Source organism: Hyperolius riggenbachi, chromosome 4, assembly GCF_040937935.1.
Source record: "Hyperolius riggenbachi isolate aHypRig1 chromosome 4, aHypRig1.pri, whole genome shotgun sequence".
Classification (NCBI taxonomy): Eukaryota; Metazoa; Chordata; class Amphibia; order Anura; family Hyperoliidae; genus Hyperolius; species Hyperolius riggenbachi.
The window spans coordinates 46054156-46072748 of NC_090649.1; the positions used below are offsets into that span (position 1 = coordinate 46054156).

The 18593-nt window shown below is 45.2% G+C and overlaps 1 protein-coding gene across 2 annotated transcripts in view; it reads right to left on the minus strand.

Annotated features, from left to right (window-relative positions):
• RHAG (Rh associated glycoprotein) overlaps positions 1–17891 on the minus strand; it is a 96253-nt gene extending 78362 nt beyond the window's left edge. The window contains exon 1 of one of the 2 annotated variants that reach the window (XM_068278986.1): positions 17474–17891. In XM_068278986.1, the coding sequence (XP_068135087.1) occupies positions 17474–17522 (49 nt within the window). In that variant the 5' untranslated portion in view covers positions 17523–17891. Of the gene's footprint in view, positions 1–3072; positions 3303–17473 lie in introns of those variants that run through there. The other variant, XM_068278984.1, reaches the window with a different exon arrangement.
• Between the last annotated feature and the right edge of the window lie 702 nt (positions 17892–18593).

Below are 18593 nucleotides of genomic sequence, written 5' to 3' on the forward strand. Positions count from 1 at the left end.
ATTATTACTATCACTACTATTACTACTAATACTACTAAAACTGCTAATACTACTCTACTACTACTACCACTACCACTACTACTACTACTACTACTACTACTACTACTACTACTACTACTACTACTACTACTACTACTACTACCACTACTACTACTACTACTGCTGCTGCTACTACTATTACTACTTTACTACTACTACTACCACCACTACCACTACTATTACTATCACTACTATTACTACTAATACTACTAAAACTACTACTACTACTCTACTACTACTACCACTACTACTATTACTACCACTACTATTGCTACATTTGCTACTAGTACTGTAGGGATGGTCGGAAATGCACATGTCTGATTCTGCGGAAATTATGATTTCTGCCAATGACGATTATCGTTTCCAATGTCCACTTTTCCGATTTCCGATTCTCAAGGAGTATTTTATACGTTTTTTTTTTTTTGTTTGTTTTTTTTGCTTTACAGGAAATCAGAAAATACAGAAATTGGAAAAAAAAATGGAAAATAAGTCTTCTGATTGCTTTAAAATTACTGCGGTAATCCGATTTTTGCTGAAAAATTCTGCATTCTCTGGTTGCTCCAATGCTTCAGAGTTCTGTGATTGGGCTAAAATTATCGAGTTGTGGTAAATCAGATTTCCACGGAATTCCAATTCACTTTTTCCGAATTCCGATCAAAATGCACATTTCCAATCCGAAATGCAGAAATTTCAATTCTGCGGAATCTGAATGAGTTTCCCTGCTGTCCTAAGGCCAGGTACACACATGGCAGAAATGCTTGCGTAGCGGGAAACGCTGCGTTTTATGCAGCAATGTTAGTCTATGGGACGCAGAAGGACCAGCGTTCCACCTGCGATTTACAGTAAGCATTCTCCAGACGCTTGCAGTGTTGCATAATATGCAGGCTGGCTGCCAAAACACACATAATGCAAGTCTATGGCAACGCATATGCGTTGCATTTTTTATGCGTTTTTCACAGAGTATTTAATTTAAAAGTAAAGATCTCTAACATGTTTCCACTTCCTGTTGTCTTCTTAATGATTTGCATATATTTAATTAAAAAAAACAACATAGAGAACGCATATGTATTTTCTATTAGGGAACCGCAAACGCGTACAAACGCACGCAATACGCATTAAATAGGCTTCTGGGAAAAAATGCCAAACCAAAAACGCAGTAAGAACGCATTCACCTAACACAAACGCACCTGCGGAAAACACCAGTAACAATGTTATGCTTTATGTGAACCCAGTCTTACTTCTATGGCTGCTACTACTACTACTACTACTACTACAAGTACTACTACTACTGGTAGTAGTAGTAGTAGTAGCAGTCTACTAGTAGTAGTAGTACTGCCAATACTGCAACAACTGCTACTGCCGCCCATTACTACTACTACTACTAGTACTGTCACTACTACTACTTCTAGTGCTGCTACTACTTTTAGCACTACAACCACCATTTACTAGTACCCCTACTACTTCTGCTGCTATTACTAATATTTATACTACTATCATTAGTAGTACTGCCACTACCTCTACTGCAGTGCCGTTTAGACTACATCTAGTACTACTAATAGTAATTCCAATACTATTACTAATAGTACTGCCACAAGAGCTACTTCTAGTATTACCACTACTGCTATTACTACTGCTGCTTCTGCCACTGCCACTTATTGTAGTATGCCACTACTAGCACTACTACTATAACTAGTTGTTCCAGTACCACTACTACTAATAGTACTGCTACTACCACTACTAGTACTCCAACAGTTCAGTTTCCATTACTACTATTACTTCAAAGCACAGTTTGCAAAGCTTGTGTTGTGGAGAGGATGAGGTCAGAAGATACCAACGTAACCACTGATATATGATATTATTTTAATAAAAAAGTATTATTATTATTTATGTATTAATTATTATTATTTTATCATCATCATGATCATCATTATTATGTTGTTGTTTTAGTTTTTTTTCCAAAACCCACTCATTTTTAAGATCTGCAAGAGAACACTCTATAGGCCACCCTGGGAGTCTTGCCCAATGACGCCTTACTTAATAGGTACTGAAATAGGAAGAGCCAAGCTTTAAACTCTGGTCTCCTAGTATTTACAGATGGTCGATGAGATGCTTATAATTTTGACTAAGTGCAAACATTATGTTAACTATATGCCAAGTTAGGGAACTTTAAATGAATAAGGGCTCGTTTCCACTATCGCGAATCCGCATGCGTCCAACGCATGCGGATTCGCACATGTAATGCAAGCGGATGGACCTGTTTCCACTGTAGCGTTGTTGAGGTGCGTTTTTTTCAGCGGTGAAAAAACGCACAAAAGAGCCTCAGAATTCGCCTGCGAGTGGAATGCATGCGAATCGCAGGCAATGTATTTATTAGGGAAATCGCATGCGTTTTTCTTACGCGGTTTTTTTACGCGATTACGCATGCGATTCCGCATAGGAACCAATGTAAATTAACACAGGCAGTGACATGGTTAAAACCGCATACAGCCTAACCTATGCGAAATCGCATGCGTAATCGCGTAAAATAACACGTAAAACACCGCACCTGCATGCGATTTCATCAGCGGTGGAATCCAGGCGATTCCGCACCGCAATAGTGGAAATAAGACCTCACTTGAAATACAATCAGCTTTCCGAGCTACAAAGGTTTGCATACATTTAACAAAACATTCGCTTCACCTCAAAATTATCAGTACCTCATAGTGCCTTTCTAATAGTAGTAGTAATAATACTTATAATACTAATAATAATTATAATAATAATAATAATATTGTGCCTTCGCAATTTACTAACGTTCAATATTCAGATTGGAAAGTAAATACATGATAGAGATATCATAGCAGCAGCAGTAGTTTGCAAACTCATAGGAATTTAATGTTGTCTGTATTCATACTGTAAAAATAAAAATCGTATTATTAGTCATTTTCGCAAAGTTGAATGAAATTATTTAAAGTTACACTCGAAAACTATGTAAAATCTAGTAAGCACCCCGACACCAAATACATATCAAGATCAATTTTCATTTTTACTCACATGGATACAGGTCAAGGAAGTTGTCCCGAGTGGCATTCTGAGGAGGGTCATGTGCATGAGCAGAGTCATGTTTCTGGGTGTCATATCGTACAAAAATCCCAAATAAAATAATGATGAGGATCTCAAGTCCAATAGCCAATATGGAGAACTTAAACCTAATATTAGTGTCATATGTCATGGTGGCAGAAGCTGCAGTTAGCTCTGGTGAAGTCCTGCAAGAGACTGATAAAGGGAGACTATGCCCTTCTTATTTATGGGTTACTCTAGATAGGGATGACACTGCAGAAAGAAAAGGGTCTGGTCTGAGGGACACTCCCTCCAAGGAAACTCTGGCAGCTCAAATACTTATCAGGCATCAACAATTCAGGACAATTAGTAGCAGGGAGAGGGATACAAACAGGAGTAAAAAATACAAATGTACATTTTTTTGAGTATTTTTGAAAAACAAAACTTACTGAAAAGTAAGATGAAATAAACTCAATAAATCAGTCAGTATGTTGGTTTAAGCACTGTATTGCCTTAGCTAGAGTTTTTAATTTTCTAAACACACTAGTCCTTTTGTTATGCATTTAGATTGCACCGACACATTTATCACATTTCAGCACCTTGCTGAGAACATTTTATAATGAACCTTCAGCAGGGTTGATAAACTGTTATTTATTGTTCTTTATCATTGTATTGTACTAACGAGCACATGGTTTGGTGTGTTGTTTTTAGGGATGTCCCTTTTATGGTTAATTCTGAGCTGATATAATTTTTTTGTTTTTGCAAATGTATGCAGCTTGAAACCTGACTATAGAAATAATTATTTCCGTATTTTATATAAACTTTTTTTTTTATTTACGTATGTATTTATTTATTTTTAGAAGTCCTTCTTTTAACCAAACAAGGAGGCTGTGCATGTTAATTATTTAAGTGGTGCACTTTTAGTTTTTTAGGTTTTTTTCCGCATTTTTGGGGGAGGGGTTAGAATGGGAGTGGTTGTGTATTGTCAAAGATTGTCAGAGGTTGCCATCCAGCTCTGCTAGGATATAATTCACTCAGGACAATTATGTTATTACATGTTAATACATAATGTCGAATGATGTATATATATATGAATATATATATATATATATATATATATATATATATATATGCGTACATTTGAAATCGGCGCCGGTAGACTTGGGCGCAGGATACAGCGGTATATAGCTGATCCTGCTTCTGCACAAGTCCGGGCCGATTTAATTACTATTCCCCCTCCAGGCCGACATGGATAGTGGGGGAATTAAATAATTTGGCTTCCAGCGATTGCTGGAGGCCGAATTATTATGTTTTTAAGCAACTTCGGCTCTGTCTTCTGACGGAGCCGACGTTACTCACTGAGCGCTTCAATAGGAATGATTCCTATTGAAGTCTATGGAGGCGCCGGCTGCGCCCAAATCTAGCAGCGCTGAAAAGCACTGCTCCGATATATATATATATAGTATATATAGTATATATATATATATATATATAGTACCTGGCTGGCTGCATCTCTTAGCTTCTTGCTGCCAGGAGACTGGGGTCTGGTATTTGTCTTCTAGCACAGAGCAGATCACCTGACTCTCTTCACTCTGCTATGGAGAAGCTAACTGTCCTCTCTGTGGTTAGCACTGCAGCACTGCATCTTAGCATCATTTGTCTAATAAAGCATGGAAGTATTCCAACACTCTGCACGGTGTGTTTATATATAAACCATGTATATATCTCTCACCACCCTGCCCTGTCTGCAAAAAGAAATGATTTTTACTGCTGTGTTGTTTAAGCTTTTTATACACAAAGATACACAAAGATACTATGGTGCATGCTTTTTGAAACACTGACCAGACACAGGGAGACCAAACTTTAACCCCCTTGGCGGTATGAAAAATACCGCCAGGGGGCAGCGCAGCAGTTTTTTGTTTTTTTTTTAAATCATGTAGCGAGCCCAGGGCTCGTTACATGATAGCCGCTGCTCAGCGGCATCCCCCCAGCCCCGCCGATCGCCTCCGGCGATAGGCGATCAGAAAATCCCGTTCAAAGAACGGGATTTCCTGGAGGGCTTCCCCCGTCGCCATGGCGACGGGGCGGGATGACGTCACCGACGTCAGCGACGTCGGGACGTCATTGGGAGTCCCGATCCACCCCTTGGCGCTGCCTGGCACTGATTGGCCAGGCAGCGCAGGGGTCTGGGGGGGGGGGGCCCGCGCGCCGCACCGGATAGCGGCGATCGGGCACGCGGCGGCGATCGGGGTGCTGGCGCAGCTAGCAAAGTGCTAGCTGCGTCCAGCAAAAAAAAAATTATGAAAATCGGCCCAGCAGGGCCTGAGCGGCACCCTCCGGCGGCTTACCCCGTGTCACACACGGGGTTACCGCTAAGGAGGTTAAATGGAATGTGCACCACAAGATTTGATTTCTCCGATTCAGAGGGAGGAGCCAGGCTAGATCAGTTGGTCCCTGCTCATAGGGAAAGACTGGCTGGTGTCCCCTCCCAGCTTCTCCCTTCCAGCTCCTCCACTCCCCTGTGTATAGGTAAATGCAGCAGCAGCGCATCTCCCAAGTCCTTGGTGATCAGAGACCTCTCCTCTTTCTCACTGTTCCCCTAGTGCTGATCACGTGTAATGACACGATCAGCAGAGGCCAGCACTAGGGGAGCAGGGAGAGGAGATGTCTCTGATCACCACAGGCTCTGATGTGGGGGAGGTTATAGATGCACTGTCACTTTTTATCTATGCATAAGGCAGTGAATGACACAAGGGGGGGCAGAAGACACAAGGGGTACACAGGAAGACAGGAGGACACATGGGGACACAGCGGGACACAAGAGATACAAGGGAGACTCACATATGGTACGGCGGGTGATTTGGGCGCGGGGCAAGCCGAAAAATGGCTCTCCCTGCTGCTGCAAAAGTCCCCGGCTGCATTAAATACTATACCCCCCTCCCCAAAGTTGTAGCAAAACAGAGGGAGAAGTAAATTGGGGGCTGGGTACAGTTTGTAGGAGGAAAAAAAAAGAGTATGATAGGAAATTACATCAGTCAGAGGCAGTAAACATGGAAAATGACTGGGACAGTTTTCTCTTTATTTACTATGTAATATTCACTGAAATCAAAACATGGACAGTACATATTTTGTGAATATAGTAAGCATAAAGTATTTATTAGTATTTACTTATATAAGTGTTTTTTTCCTGGGATAGTATGGCTGTCGCTGCTGCTCTGAATTGAGAATATGGAGGCTGCCATATTTATTTCCTGTTACACAATATCAGTTGCCTGGCAGCCCTGCTGGTCTATTTGGCTGCAGTAGTGTCTGAATAACCCCAGAAACAAGCATGCAGCTAATCTTCTCAGATCCAACAATAATGACAGAAACACCTGATCTGTTGCATGCCTGTTTAGGGTCTATGGCTAAAAGTATTAGAGGCGGAGGATCAGCAGGACAGCCGGGCAACTGGTATTGTTTAAAAGGAAATAAATATGGCAGCCTCCATATACCTCTCGCTTAAGCCGTGTTTATTTAATTAAAAACAAAACAAAATGAAGTGAATACATTACAAAAGACAAATATTATTGTTATTCCAGTATCTGTGTCTGCTAGCATTTCTCTGGTTCAGCAGTGGAGTTAATGAGAAGAATGTTTTGGCTAAACTTGATTTTAGAGGAAGTCTATTAGATGGTTGCAGTGGGGCACATGTAATGCTGTTTTTACATATAATCACAGGAACAGCTTCCAGGAGTACAACTTCCTTTTATCAGATCTATGAGCAGAAATATGTGTTATAAGTTTTCTGTAGGTAATTAAAGCGGAACTTTCAGCATCACATAAAGAGTATGGTGGCCCCTGGCCTTCCCTCAGTTCCTTATGATTGCAATAAGCTTGGCGGATTGGCTCAGCCGAATTGGCATAGCAGTAGGGACAGCAGTCGGATTGGTTGTGATTAATTAATACCCAGTGCATGCTGCATGTGGTCTCCTCTTCCTCCCGGCAGTGACTAAGTCTATGGTGCTTCAGGTTCTGGCCAGTCAAAGCTAGAAGTGGCCGACTAAAGCGGCCAGTGTGAGGAACGGCGAGTTTTTGCGGAATTTGGCCAGCCAGAACCCGTTATAGCTACATGTGGCCAGCCAAGTCCTGAAGTTCCGTTCCCCGCCGCAAATTACCTCCTCTCCCTGCCTTTACCTGCCGCCACCGCCTTCCCCTTGGTCCACCTCACCCCTCTCCTGCATAGACCCCGGGCTGCCTTTCATGCCGGTATTTGGTCGGCAGACCGGCTACAGCTGACTCTCCTGAAAGGACCTGGCTGGCTCGTGGCTGGGGCTGGCTCGTGCGCTGCCGGCAGCAGCTGATTCCCTCCCCCCACCTTCCGTCTCCGGCTCCCCGCCTTCTCTCCATCTTCTTCCCCACTGCCTTCTGAATTTTTTTCCATCTGCTCGTGTTTCACTGCTCCCTGCCGCTGCCTTAAAGTTGACCTGCACTCACAGGACAGAAGTAAGAAAACAGAAAAATGCACCCTGTTTGTATTTAGAGAGTTTACCCTGTCTAATTCCTCCTTATCTACCTTTAAGTGGACCTAAACTCTTGCTCAGGACAGAAGGAAAACAGAGAAATGCACCCTGTAATATTTAGAGAGTTTAGCCTGTTTAATTACCCCTCATCTGTGCCTAATCACAAGTTGTAATTTGATGTCTCCCCATGTTACCTGACTTCCACAGCAGATAAGCTCATTTAAAAGCACAGGATGTTAACAATATGTTTGCGTCCATGAAAGCAGGATGTAGACCCACTGCAGATTTATTGCAGGATTTGTATCAGCTGTAACAAAGAAATGTTTTTCTTTAAAGATTATTTTGATACTGCGTGTGTTTCAGAGCAGAGAAGAAGCTTCTGAGTGCCTTTCATGCTGCCAGACAGGACCCGGGATGTTCTGCGACTTGTACATTTTGGACTTTGGCCAGTTGACGTTGGCCACTTTGCAAACTGGCCGGCCAATGTCAAAAATTCCCCAGCATTTTGGACTTTGGCCGACGTCAGATCGGCCAGTTCTAGAAGTGGTCGCCTGGCCGGCCACTTCCCACGTTGGCTGGGAAGTGGCCAGCCATAACATATATACTTTCTATTACTTTAAACCAGATCAAGGTCCTTATTTCTGTTCAGCACGAGTATAACAAAGAAAAACCCATGGGCGTATCATGTAAAATGGCAACCAAGGCGCCAAGCCATTGTCATCATTTTTTTGCACAGAGTAGGTGGAGAGGACCATGTAATAAAAGATTAAATGGAAGGAAATTACAACCACTTGTGAGGGTTCTGGGACTTCATTTAAGCTCCTCCAAGCAGGAAAAGCTTCCTTCATTCCATTCATCTTCATGTATACACAATCTCAGTGGCTTCTGTTTTATGTGTCTTTCTCTATAAATTACTTACAAGTGGCTTTTTCCTGATCTCTGTTCCGAGAAGCAGAAAGTAAAGTTTACAACTTGGTCAAGTTAAGATAACGTATGCAGTTTTCACCAGTAGATGTATTCAAGAATATAGTTGTAGCTCACCTACAGCTCATAGCTGCATGTCATAAATATCTTCATACACTGGGGAGACTTTCCAGGTCCATGTTAGCCCCAACCATGGTCTGCAAGCTCTATTTAAGCTTTCCTGCTTCAAACGGATCTAATATGGCTTCTATTGCCATTCTCCCTATTTACAAAAGTAGGACCTTTATTTTTGGCCTGCTTCTCCTGAGGATTTATACTGGATCTACACTTAGAAGAACTTCTTGTCTGTTGCTGAGTAGCTTTAGCCTATGTAAGGCTAGGTTCATACTCATGGATTTATAGATGGCTGGGAAACTCCGTGTAGGTTTATTTCAGGTGTTTGCAAGCCTTCTTAAACCTGACTGTCATTAATCATTGGTTATGGGGCAGTTAAAGAAGGTGTTTACCAATTTTCCTAATGGCAATCTCAAAGTTCTCTAAGTGAAGTGGGCCATCTATTCGGGTGTGTATCTCATATTGTTACTCTGGATTTTAAAGGTGTCCATGCTTTTTAAAGTGCTGGTGACAAATCTTGCAGATGACCAGGGCTTGATCAGAAGGTCAAAGAATGAATAGACAGGTGAGGTTAGATTCTTTTTGGACACCGTTTTTCTCCCTACTTCACCCCTCTGACTCCGTGACTTGACTGGCTACTCTGTAACACCGCTATCTCACAAACTCTACCATGGAGCAACATCCTCCTTACCTCATAAAGTCCATCATGTTATGTTTGTCCTTTCCCTCTACTGTACTCTTTCTTCACAGTTACCACTACAGCCATTCCTTTTTCCTACCCGATACAAATGTATGGTTTTAAATGTTAATTATGTTTAGAAGTGTAAGTAAAGTCATCTTGATGCCACCTGGAATCCTCGTTTATGCTGAATGCAGATACTGAATGATGATTGTAATCACACGTAATTACGATTTGGACATTCAATTGATTTCATGTAATCTATTTGTAATTTTTTTGCATAATTTTCATGCCGAATTTAGCGCTTATTAGCAAATGCCCCATATATGTAACGTTTGTTAAAGGGAATAGTGGGAATAAGTAAAAAAAATGTTTTTCATTTTGAGAAAATGGCACTAGTGTGATGGGATTGTTGTGGAATCCCACACATGCTGCATGGTGCATTTTTCACACAACAGCATTGCTGTCCCATTCGGCACAACTGATTGGAACTTTGCAATGATTTGAAATATTGCACAGCAAAAGAAAACAAAAGAAAAACAAATTGGCCCACATGCAATTATTTTTTCACCTGAGTTTTCTCCTAGGTGATATTTTCACACCCTGACATAAAACGCATTTTAAACCAGCAGCAAGCAAGAAAATACTCAGCATACATTTGATAGTACTTTTTCACCAACTTTTGGGTACGTTTTTTAATTGTAATATGCTAAAACAGCCTTTCTCAACCTTTGTACAATGGAGGAACCCTGCAAATAACTTTTGGATCTCAAGGAACCCCTGCAAACTATTTTTTTTGGTCTCGAGGAACCCCTTCATTTATTTTTCAGGAGGCGTGGTCTTTAAAAGTAGGGGAGCCTTTTAATTTCACTACTTCCTATTACACTGCCACTCATTATATTGTGATCATTATTATTCTGAGCCCCAATTTAGTGCTTCTTTTTACAGTACCCCTTATTATAATGTGCTCTACTATACTTCCGTCACAATGGGGGAAAATGCCAAGGAACCCCTGCAGAGTCCTCAAGGAACCCTGGTGGAGAAAGTAATTTTTTAGAGAAGATGAAAATGATCTCCTAGGAGATAACTCAGATGAAAAAGGGAATTGCATATGGGCCACTGTGTCTGTGCTTCACAATTCCTTGTAGAAACCCTCCCAAAAGTTGTGCACCTTCCATATTCATTTCTTTCCTTGGTAACACTAGCTTGTTTTGACAGTCAACCAGTAATAAAAAAAAAGTAACACACCGGGAACCATGGCTGGATGGTCTGTGTTACTGAAATATATGAACGCAGCTGGAGCCTTTTGTTTTTAAAGAGACACTTAAGCCAGAAAAAAAAATGAGTTTTCCTCACCTGGGGCTTCTACCAGCCCCCTGCAGCAGTCCTGTGCCCTGGCAGCCACTCACTAATCCTCTGGTCCCCCGCTGCCAGCTAGTTTCGTTTTTGCGGACAGGCCCGTCAGGACTAGTGTTGGGCAAACATCTAGATGTTCGGGTTCGGGCCGAACAGGCCGAACATGGCCGCGATGTTCGGGTGTTCGACCCGAACTCCGAACATAATGGAAGTCAATGGGGACCCGAACTTGTGTGGTTTGTAAAGCCTCCTTACATGCTACATACCCCAAATTTACAGGGTATGTGCACCTTGGGAGTGGGTACAAGAGGAAAAAAAATTTAGCAAAAAGAGCTTATAGTTTTTGAGAAAATCGATTTTAAAGTTTCAAAGGGAAAACTGTCTTTTAAATGCGGGAAATGTCTGTTTTCTTTGCACAGGTAACATGCTTTTTGTCGGCATGCAGTCATAAATGTAATACATATAAGAGGTTCCAGGAAAAGGGACCGGTAATGCTAACCCAGCAGCAGCACACGTGATGGAACAGGAGGAGGGTGGCGCAGGAGGAGAAGGCCACGCTTTGAGACACAACAACCCAGGCCTTGCATGAGGACAAGAAGCGTGCGGATAGCATGCTTTGTACCACCATGCAGTCATAAATGTAATAAAGATAAGTGGTTCAATAAACAGGGACCACGCGGCAACGCTAACCCAGCAGCAGCACACGTGATGGAACAGGAGGAGGCGCAGGAGGAGAAGGCCACGCTTTGTGAGACACAACAACCCAGGCCTTGCATGAGGACAAAAAGCGTGCGGATAGCATGCTTTGTACCGCCATGTAGTCATAAATGTAATAAAGATAAGAGGTTCCATAAACAGGGACCGGCAACGGTAACCCAGCAGCAGCAGCACACGTGATGGAACAGGAGGAGGCGCAGGAGGAGAAGGCCACGCTTTGTGAGACACAACAACCCAGGCCTTGCATGAGGACAAAAAGCGTGCGGATAGCATGCTTTGTACCGCCATGTAGTCATAAATGTAATAAAGATAAGAGGTTCAATAAACAGGGACCACGCGGCAACGCTAACCCAGCAGCAGCAGCAGCAGCAGCACACGTGATGGAACAGGAGGAGGCGCAGGAGGAGAAGGCCACGCTTTGTGAGACACAACAACCCAGGCCTTGCATGAGGACAAAAAGCGTGCGGATAGCATGCTTTGTACCGCCATGTAGTCATAAATGTAATAAAGATAAGAGGTTCAATAAACAGGGACCACGCGGCAACGCTAACCCAGCAGCAGCAGCAGCAGCAGCACACGTGATGGAACAGGAGGAGGCGCAGGAGGAGAAGGCCACGCTTTGTGAGACACAACAACCCAGGCCTTGCATGAGGACAAAAAGCGTGCGGATAGCATGCTTTGTACCGCCATGTAGTCATAAATGTAATAAAGATAAGAGGTTCAATAAACAGGGACCACGCGGCAACGCTAACCCAGCAGCAGCAGCAGCAGCAGCACACGTGATGGAACAGGAGGAGGCGCAGGAGGAGAAGGCCACGCTTTGTGAGACACAACAACCCAGGCCTTGCATGAGGACAAAAAGCGTGCGGATATAGCAGCAATGCTTTTTGCCGCCATGCAGTCATAAATGTAATACAGATGAGAGGTTCAATAAACAGGGACCGGAAACGCTAAACCATCCCAGATGTTCATCGGTCATGTTACTTGGTTGGGGTCCAGGAGTGTTGCGTAGTCGTTTCCAATCCAGGATTGATTCATTTTAATTTGAGTCAGACGGTCTGCATTTTCTGTGGAGAGGCGGATACGCCGATCTGTGATGATGCCTCCGGCAGCACTGAAACAGCGTTGTGACATAACGCTGGCTGCCGGGCAAGCCAGCACCTCTATTGCGTACATTGCCAGTTCGTGCCAGGTGTCTAGCTTCATGCCCGGTTTCAGGTCCAGCGGTGCCAGCCACAAATCCGTCTGTTCCTTTATTCCCCTCCAAATTTCCTCCCCTGTGTGCTGCTTATCCCCAAGGCAGATCAGCTTCAGCAACGCTTGCTGACGCATGCCAACAGCTGTGCTGCACTGCTTCCACGATCCTACTGCTGCTGGTGCTGGGTTAGCATTTCCGGATGAGGTACAGCTTTGAGATGCGTTGGAGGAGAAGGAGTCAGAGAGGTAGGTGCTGCTGTTGTTATCCAGCTGTTTGCGGCGTGGGCAACACCCGCGCCGTAGCAGGTGAGGAATCGCTGCCAGGCTCCACAAGGTTCACCCAGTGCGCGGTAAGGGAGATGTATCGACCCTGGCCGAACGCACTCGTCCAGGTGTCAGTGGTGAGGTGAACCTTGCAGGCAACGGCATTCTTCAAGCTTCGGGTTATTTAGCTGACCACGTGCTCATGCAACTCAGGCACTGCAGAGCGCGCAAAGTGGTAGCGGCTGGGAACCACGTAACGTGGGATGGCCACTGACATCATGCCCTTGAAGCTGTTTGTCTCCACCACTCGATATGGCAGCATTTCGCAGGCCAGAAGCTTGGCTATGCTGGCTGGCTGTTACTGCCACGGCCCGGGGGTCATTTGCTGGCAATTTCCTCTTGTGCTCAAACATCTCAGAGACAGACAACTCAACCGTAGCGCTGCACACCGAAGGGCTGTTGGTTGTTGTGTTTGATGAACACTGGGAGACCTCAAGAGCACTAGTCCGGAAAGTGACAGTGTCAGCATCGTCTGATGTTTGTGAATGTTGTGAACCACGCAATGGCTGGGCTACTGCTGCTGCTGAGGCGGGTCTGGTGGTGAGTCTGGTGAACCCAAGGGAGGCAGTGTTGCTGGTGGTACCCTGTCCTGCCGCGTTTGCCCACAGAGTGGGATGTTTGGATAGAATGTGGCGGCTCATGCTGGTGGTGGAGAGGTTGTTAATACTTTTCCCCCTGCTCAGGCGGGTCTTGCACACCTTGCAAATCGCCATGGTAACATCCTCAGTGCAGTCTTCAAAGAAAGCCCAGACTTTAACTGGCTGAGGACTCGGACCTCGTGCGTGATGTGCTGGTGCTGCTTAACCCACTGCTGGACGCTTGAGAGGTCATCCAAGTAATTATCTGGTCCTGTTCTTTTGGATCTGTGAGGGTTGTTGTCCTGGACAACATGGGCAGTATTGAGTGGGTTTTCTTGGGTGCTCCCCTGTGGCCTGTACGTGAACCGTCAGGGGAAACACCTCTTCCCTTGCCCCTCCCTCTTTCACCGGATTTCTTCCTCATTTCACTTATCCTTAAAGTACACGCTGACTGGCAGCAGTACAGTGGCAGTACAGAAATGCTATACAGTGGTGGGTGAGCGGTGTACCACTATTGTCAGCAGTGACACAGAGCACAATGCTATACAGTGGCGGGTGAGCGGTGTACTACTGTTCCCAGCAGACACAGAGTGGAAGTAAACACAATGCTATATAGTGTGGCTGAGCCGTGTACACAGAGTGGCATTAAACACAATGCTATATAGTCTGCTATATAGTCACCCCGAACAGGGTGATGTTCTGCAGAACCCGAACAGTGCCAAACACTGTTCGCCCAACACTACTGGGAGGGAACGCAGATTTTAGTACCTAAACACACGATACAACATGTTTTCCGGGGTCGGACTCTGAGGCACATACAGATGGTCCCGATCATCATCCTCATCATACAACTCTTCTCCTGAGTCTGACCCACCCACCACCTCTGCCACCCCAACATCCCCAGACACAGACCCCTCATCGTCCTCAACATTAACTTGGGATGCTGGCCTGAGCCAGACCTCCTCCTCCACATCAGGCCCCATCATCTCCTCAATGGCAGCCCTCATTAATCGCTCTGGCGACGGACTGATGGACACAACGTTCTCCTCCGGGGAGGGCTGCTGCTGACCACTGGCTGCTGGGGTGGATGTTATAGCTTGCGTGGGGCGTTGGCTGTTGCTGTTGTTGGGAGTGCTGCTCACAGCGGAGGTCTCTGGGGAACTCATGTTGAGCTCATATAGTGGTTGACGGTGAGTGGAGTATTACTGATCCCAGCAATATACACACTGACTGGCAGAGTACGCAATGCTATATAGTGTGGCTGAGCGGTGTACACAGAGTGGCAGTAAACACAATGCTATATAGTCTGGCTGAGCGAGCGGTGTACTACTGTTCCCAGCAGAATCAGAGTGGCAGTAAACAATGGTATATAGTCTGGCTGAGCGGTGTACACAGAGTGTCAGTAAACAATGGTATATAGTCTGGCTGAGCGAGCGGTGTACTACTGTTCCCAGCAGAATCAGAGTGGCAGTAAACAATGGTATATAGTCTGGCTGAGCGGTGTACACAGAGTGTCAGTAAACAATGGTATATAGTCTGGCTGAGCGGTGTACACACAATGCTATATAGTCTGCTATATAGTGTCAGTAAACAATGGTATATAGTCTGGCTGAGCGAGCGGTGTACTACTGTTCCCAGCAGAATCAGAGTGGCAGTAAACAATGGTATATAGTCTGGCTGAGCGGTGTACACAGAGTGTCAGTAAACAATGGTATATAGTCTGGCTGAGCGAGCGGTGTACTACTGTTCCCAGCAGAATCAGAGTGGCAGTAAACAATGGTATATAGTCTGGCTGAGCGGTGTACACAGAGTGTCAGTAAACAATGGTATATAGTCTGGCTGAGCGGTGTACACAGAGTGTCAGTAAACAATGGTATATAGTCTGGCTGAGCGGTGTACACAGAGTGGCAGTAAACACAATGCTATATACTCTGGCTGAGCGAGCGGTGTACTACTGTTCCCAGCAGACACAGAACAGTAAACAGAATGCTATATAGTGTGGCTGAGCGAGCGGTGTACCACTATTCCCAGCAGACACAGAACAGTAAACAGAATGCTATATAGTGTGGCTGAGCGAGCGGTGTACCACTATTCCCAGCAGACACAGAACAGTAAACAGAATGCTATATAGTGTGGCTGAGCGAGCGGTGTACCACTATTCCCAGCAGACACAGAACAGTGAACAGAATGCTATATAGTGTGGCTGAGCGAGCGGTGTACCACTATTCCCAGCAGACACAGAACAGTGAACAGAATGCTATATAGTGTGGCTGAGCGAGCGGTGTACCACTATTCCCAGCAGACACAGAACAGTGAACAGAATGCTATATAGTGTGGATGAGCGAGCGGTGTACCACTATTCCCAGCAGACACAGAACAGTAAACAGAATGCTATATAGTGTGGCTGAGCGAGCGGTGTACCACTATTCCCAGCAGACACAGAACAGTGAACAGAATGCTATATAGTGTGGCTGAGCGAGCGGTGTACCACTATTCCCAGCAGACACAGAGTGGCAGTAAACAGAATGCTATATAGTGTGGCTGAGCGAGGTACACAGAGTGGCAGTAAACAGAATGCTATATAGTGTGGCTGAGCAAGCGGTGTACTACTATTCCCAGCAGACACAGAGTGGCAGTAAACAGAATGCTATATAGTGTGGCTGAGCGAGGTACACAGAGTGGCAGTAAACAGAATGCTATATAGTGTGGCTGAGCAAGCGGTGTACTACTGTTCCCAGCAGTGACACAATGACAGGGGGGACCCTGGCTAGCGTGGCTGGAGCGCGAACTACCCTGCCTGCCTACCCAAAGCTAAACCCACAGACAAATGGCGGAGATATGACGTGGTTCGGGTATTTATTTACCCGAACCACGTGACAGTTCGGCCAATCAGAGCGCGTTCGGGTCCGAACCACGTGACCCGTTCGGCCAATCACAGCGCTAGCCGAACGTTCGGGGAACGTTCGGCCATGCGCTCTTAGTTCGGCCATATGGCCGAACGGTTTGGCCGAGCACCGTCAGGTGTTCGGCCGAACTCGAACATCACCCGAACAGGGTGATGTTCTGCAGAACCCGAACAGTGGCGAACACTGTTCGCCCAACACTAGTCAGGACTGGCCACGCTTAGCTTTTTCCATATTCCCGACTGTAATTAGCGCTATTGCGGGCCGCAACGCGTAAAAAAATACGCGTTGCCGCATTACGCACGCGTAGATATGCGGCAATGCGTACTTTTGTACACGTTGCGGCCCGCAATAGCGTTAATTACAGTCAGGAATGCGGAAAAATCTACGCGTGGCCAGTCCTGACGGGCCTGTCCGCAAAAACGAAACTAGCTGGCAGCGGGGGACCAGAGGATTAGTGAGTGGCTGCCAGGGCACGGGACTGCTGCAGGGGGCTGGTAGAGGCCCCAGGTGAGTAAAACTCATTTTTTTTCTGGCTTAAGGTTCACTTTAGGCTAATTTCACACCAGGACGTTGCGTCAGAGGGGGCGTTAAGGTCGCATAACGTCCCCCTAACTCAACGCCTGGTGGTGCTGGATCTGGACGTCAGAGTGAGCCGCGTTGTGCAGCTCACTCTGGCGTCAGTGATGCCGTGATGCAGCATCACGTGGTCCCGCCGGCCAATCGCCGCACAGAGCGGCTGCTCCAGGAAGTAAACACTGCACGTCATAACGTGCAGTGTATATTTATTAGCCATGTGCCTGGCCGCTCTCCGCTCCTCCCCAACATTACTGAGCACGTGCAAGCAGTCTAACGCGGCTCAGCCGCGTCCAAAGTACTGCATGCAGTACGTTGCCTTGTGACGCAGCGTTACAATGTAACGCAACGTCCGCACTGTGAACAGCCCCATTGATTTTTCATTGCTGTGCGGTGGGGTGCGTTACAGGCTGCTCTAACGTGCGCCTGTAACGTCCCACTGTGAAACCAGCCTTAAAGGAAGTATGTTTCTTCCACAGTGTAAGGAGCCATAAATTACTTTTCTCCTATGTTGCTGTTACTTACAGTAGGTAGTGGAAATCTGACAGAACCAACAGGTTTTGGAGTAGCCCATCTCCTCGTGGGGGTTCTCAGGGTTTTCTTTATTTTCGAACGCACTTAGTGAATGGCAGTTGCTCTGTCCAACTGCCCAAAAAGTGTGTAGCGAGCACAGAGGCTGGCCAGCATATTAGTATAAATCCTTTTCAGGGAGTGTCTTTATTAAGAACTAGTAAAAAGGCCCGCCCGTTAAAAAATGGGCGCTAGGTCACAGCCGCTACCCGCCGCAATGCGTGCACATACGCGTCTCGCTTGCTCGTTCCCCACCACTGTCTGAAGTATATGCACACAGGGAGCTGCTTGCTTGGCAGTTGGAAAAAGCTGTTATTTCCCACAATGCAATGAGAACCTCTGTGAACCACACACAGCAAACTGTCAGATCCGGCCGTGTGTCCTAACGGCCCTGGCTGCGCACATGCTCAGTACAAAAAAAGCCAGGGACACACAACCATTCAGTTGATGACGCAGGGACACTTGCATTTTATTGTATAGGATAAAGGCCATGCTGAGAATCCCCCATGATGAGATGAACTAGCCCAAAACTTGTAGGTTCTGTGAGATTTCTACTACCTACTGTAAGTGACAGCAACATAGGAGAAAAATAATTTATGGCTGATTTTACTCTGTAAGAAATGTACTTCTTATTTGTATGTGTTAACGTGTATTTTAAATTGTAAGATTTTATTGACAGTTCCTCTTTAATTTCAATGTAATACTTAATTGGAAAGTACAACACTGGTTTCCAAAAACAGAAGGTATGTGCAAATATTTAGCTTCATGTGAGAAAAATGATTCCCATGATGCATCTCTTCAGGATGTGAGCAAAACCATTCCTTATGTCTCTGATAAGCCAGACAAGCCTTCAGAGCACACGTATATTTTATTTCGCACATTTACAAACACAACTTGCAGCCAGCTGTTTCAGGTTGTATTGGCTTGATCAGTATTGCTTGCGGATTTTCACCAAAGTCATTTTCGCATCGAAAATGCTATTTTTCGATTTAGAGAAAACATTAGCAAAAATACATTATAATCAAAGGAAACAAGTTTGGGATAATTTGAGGAAAGCACAAAAAAAATCAGTATT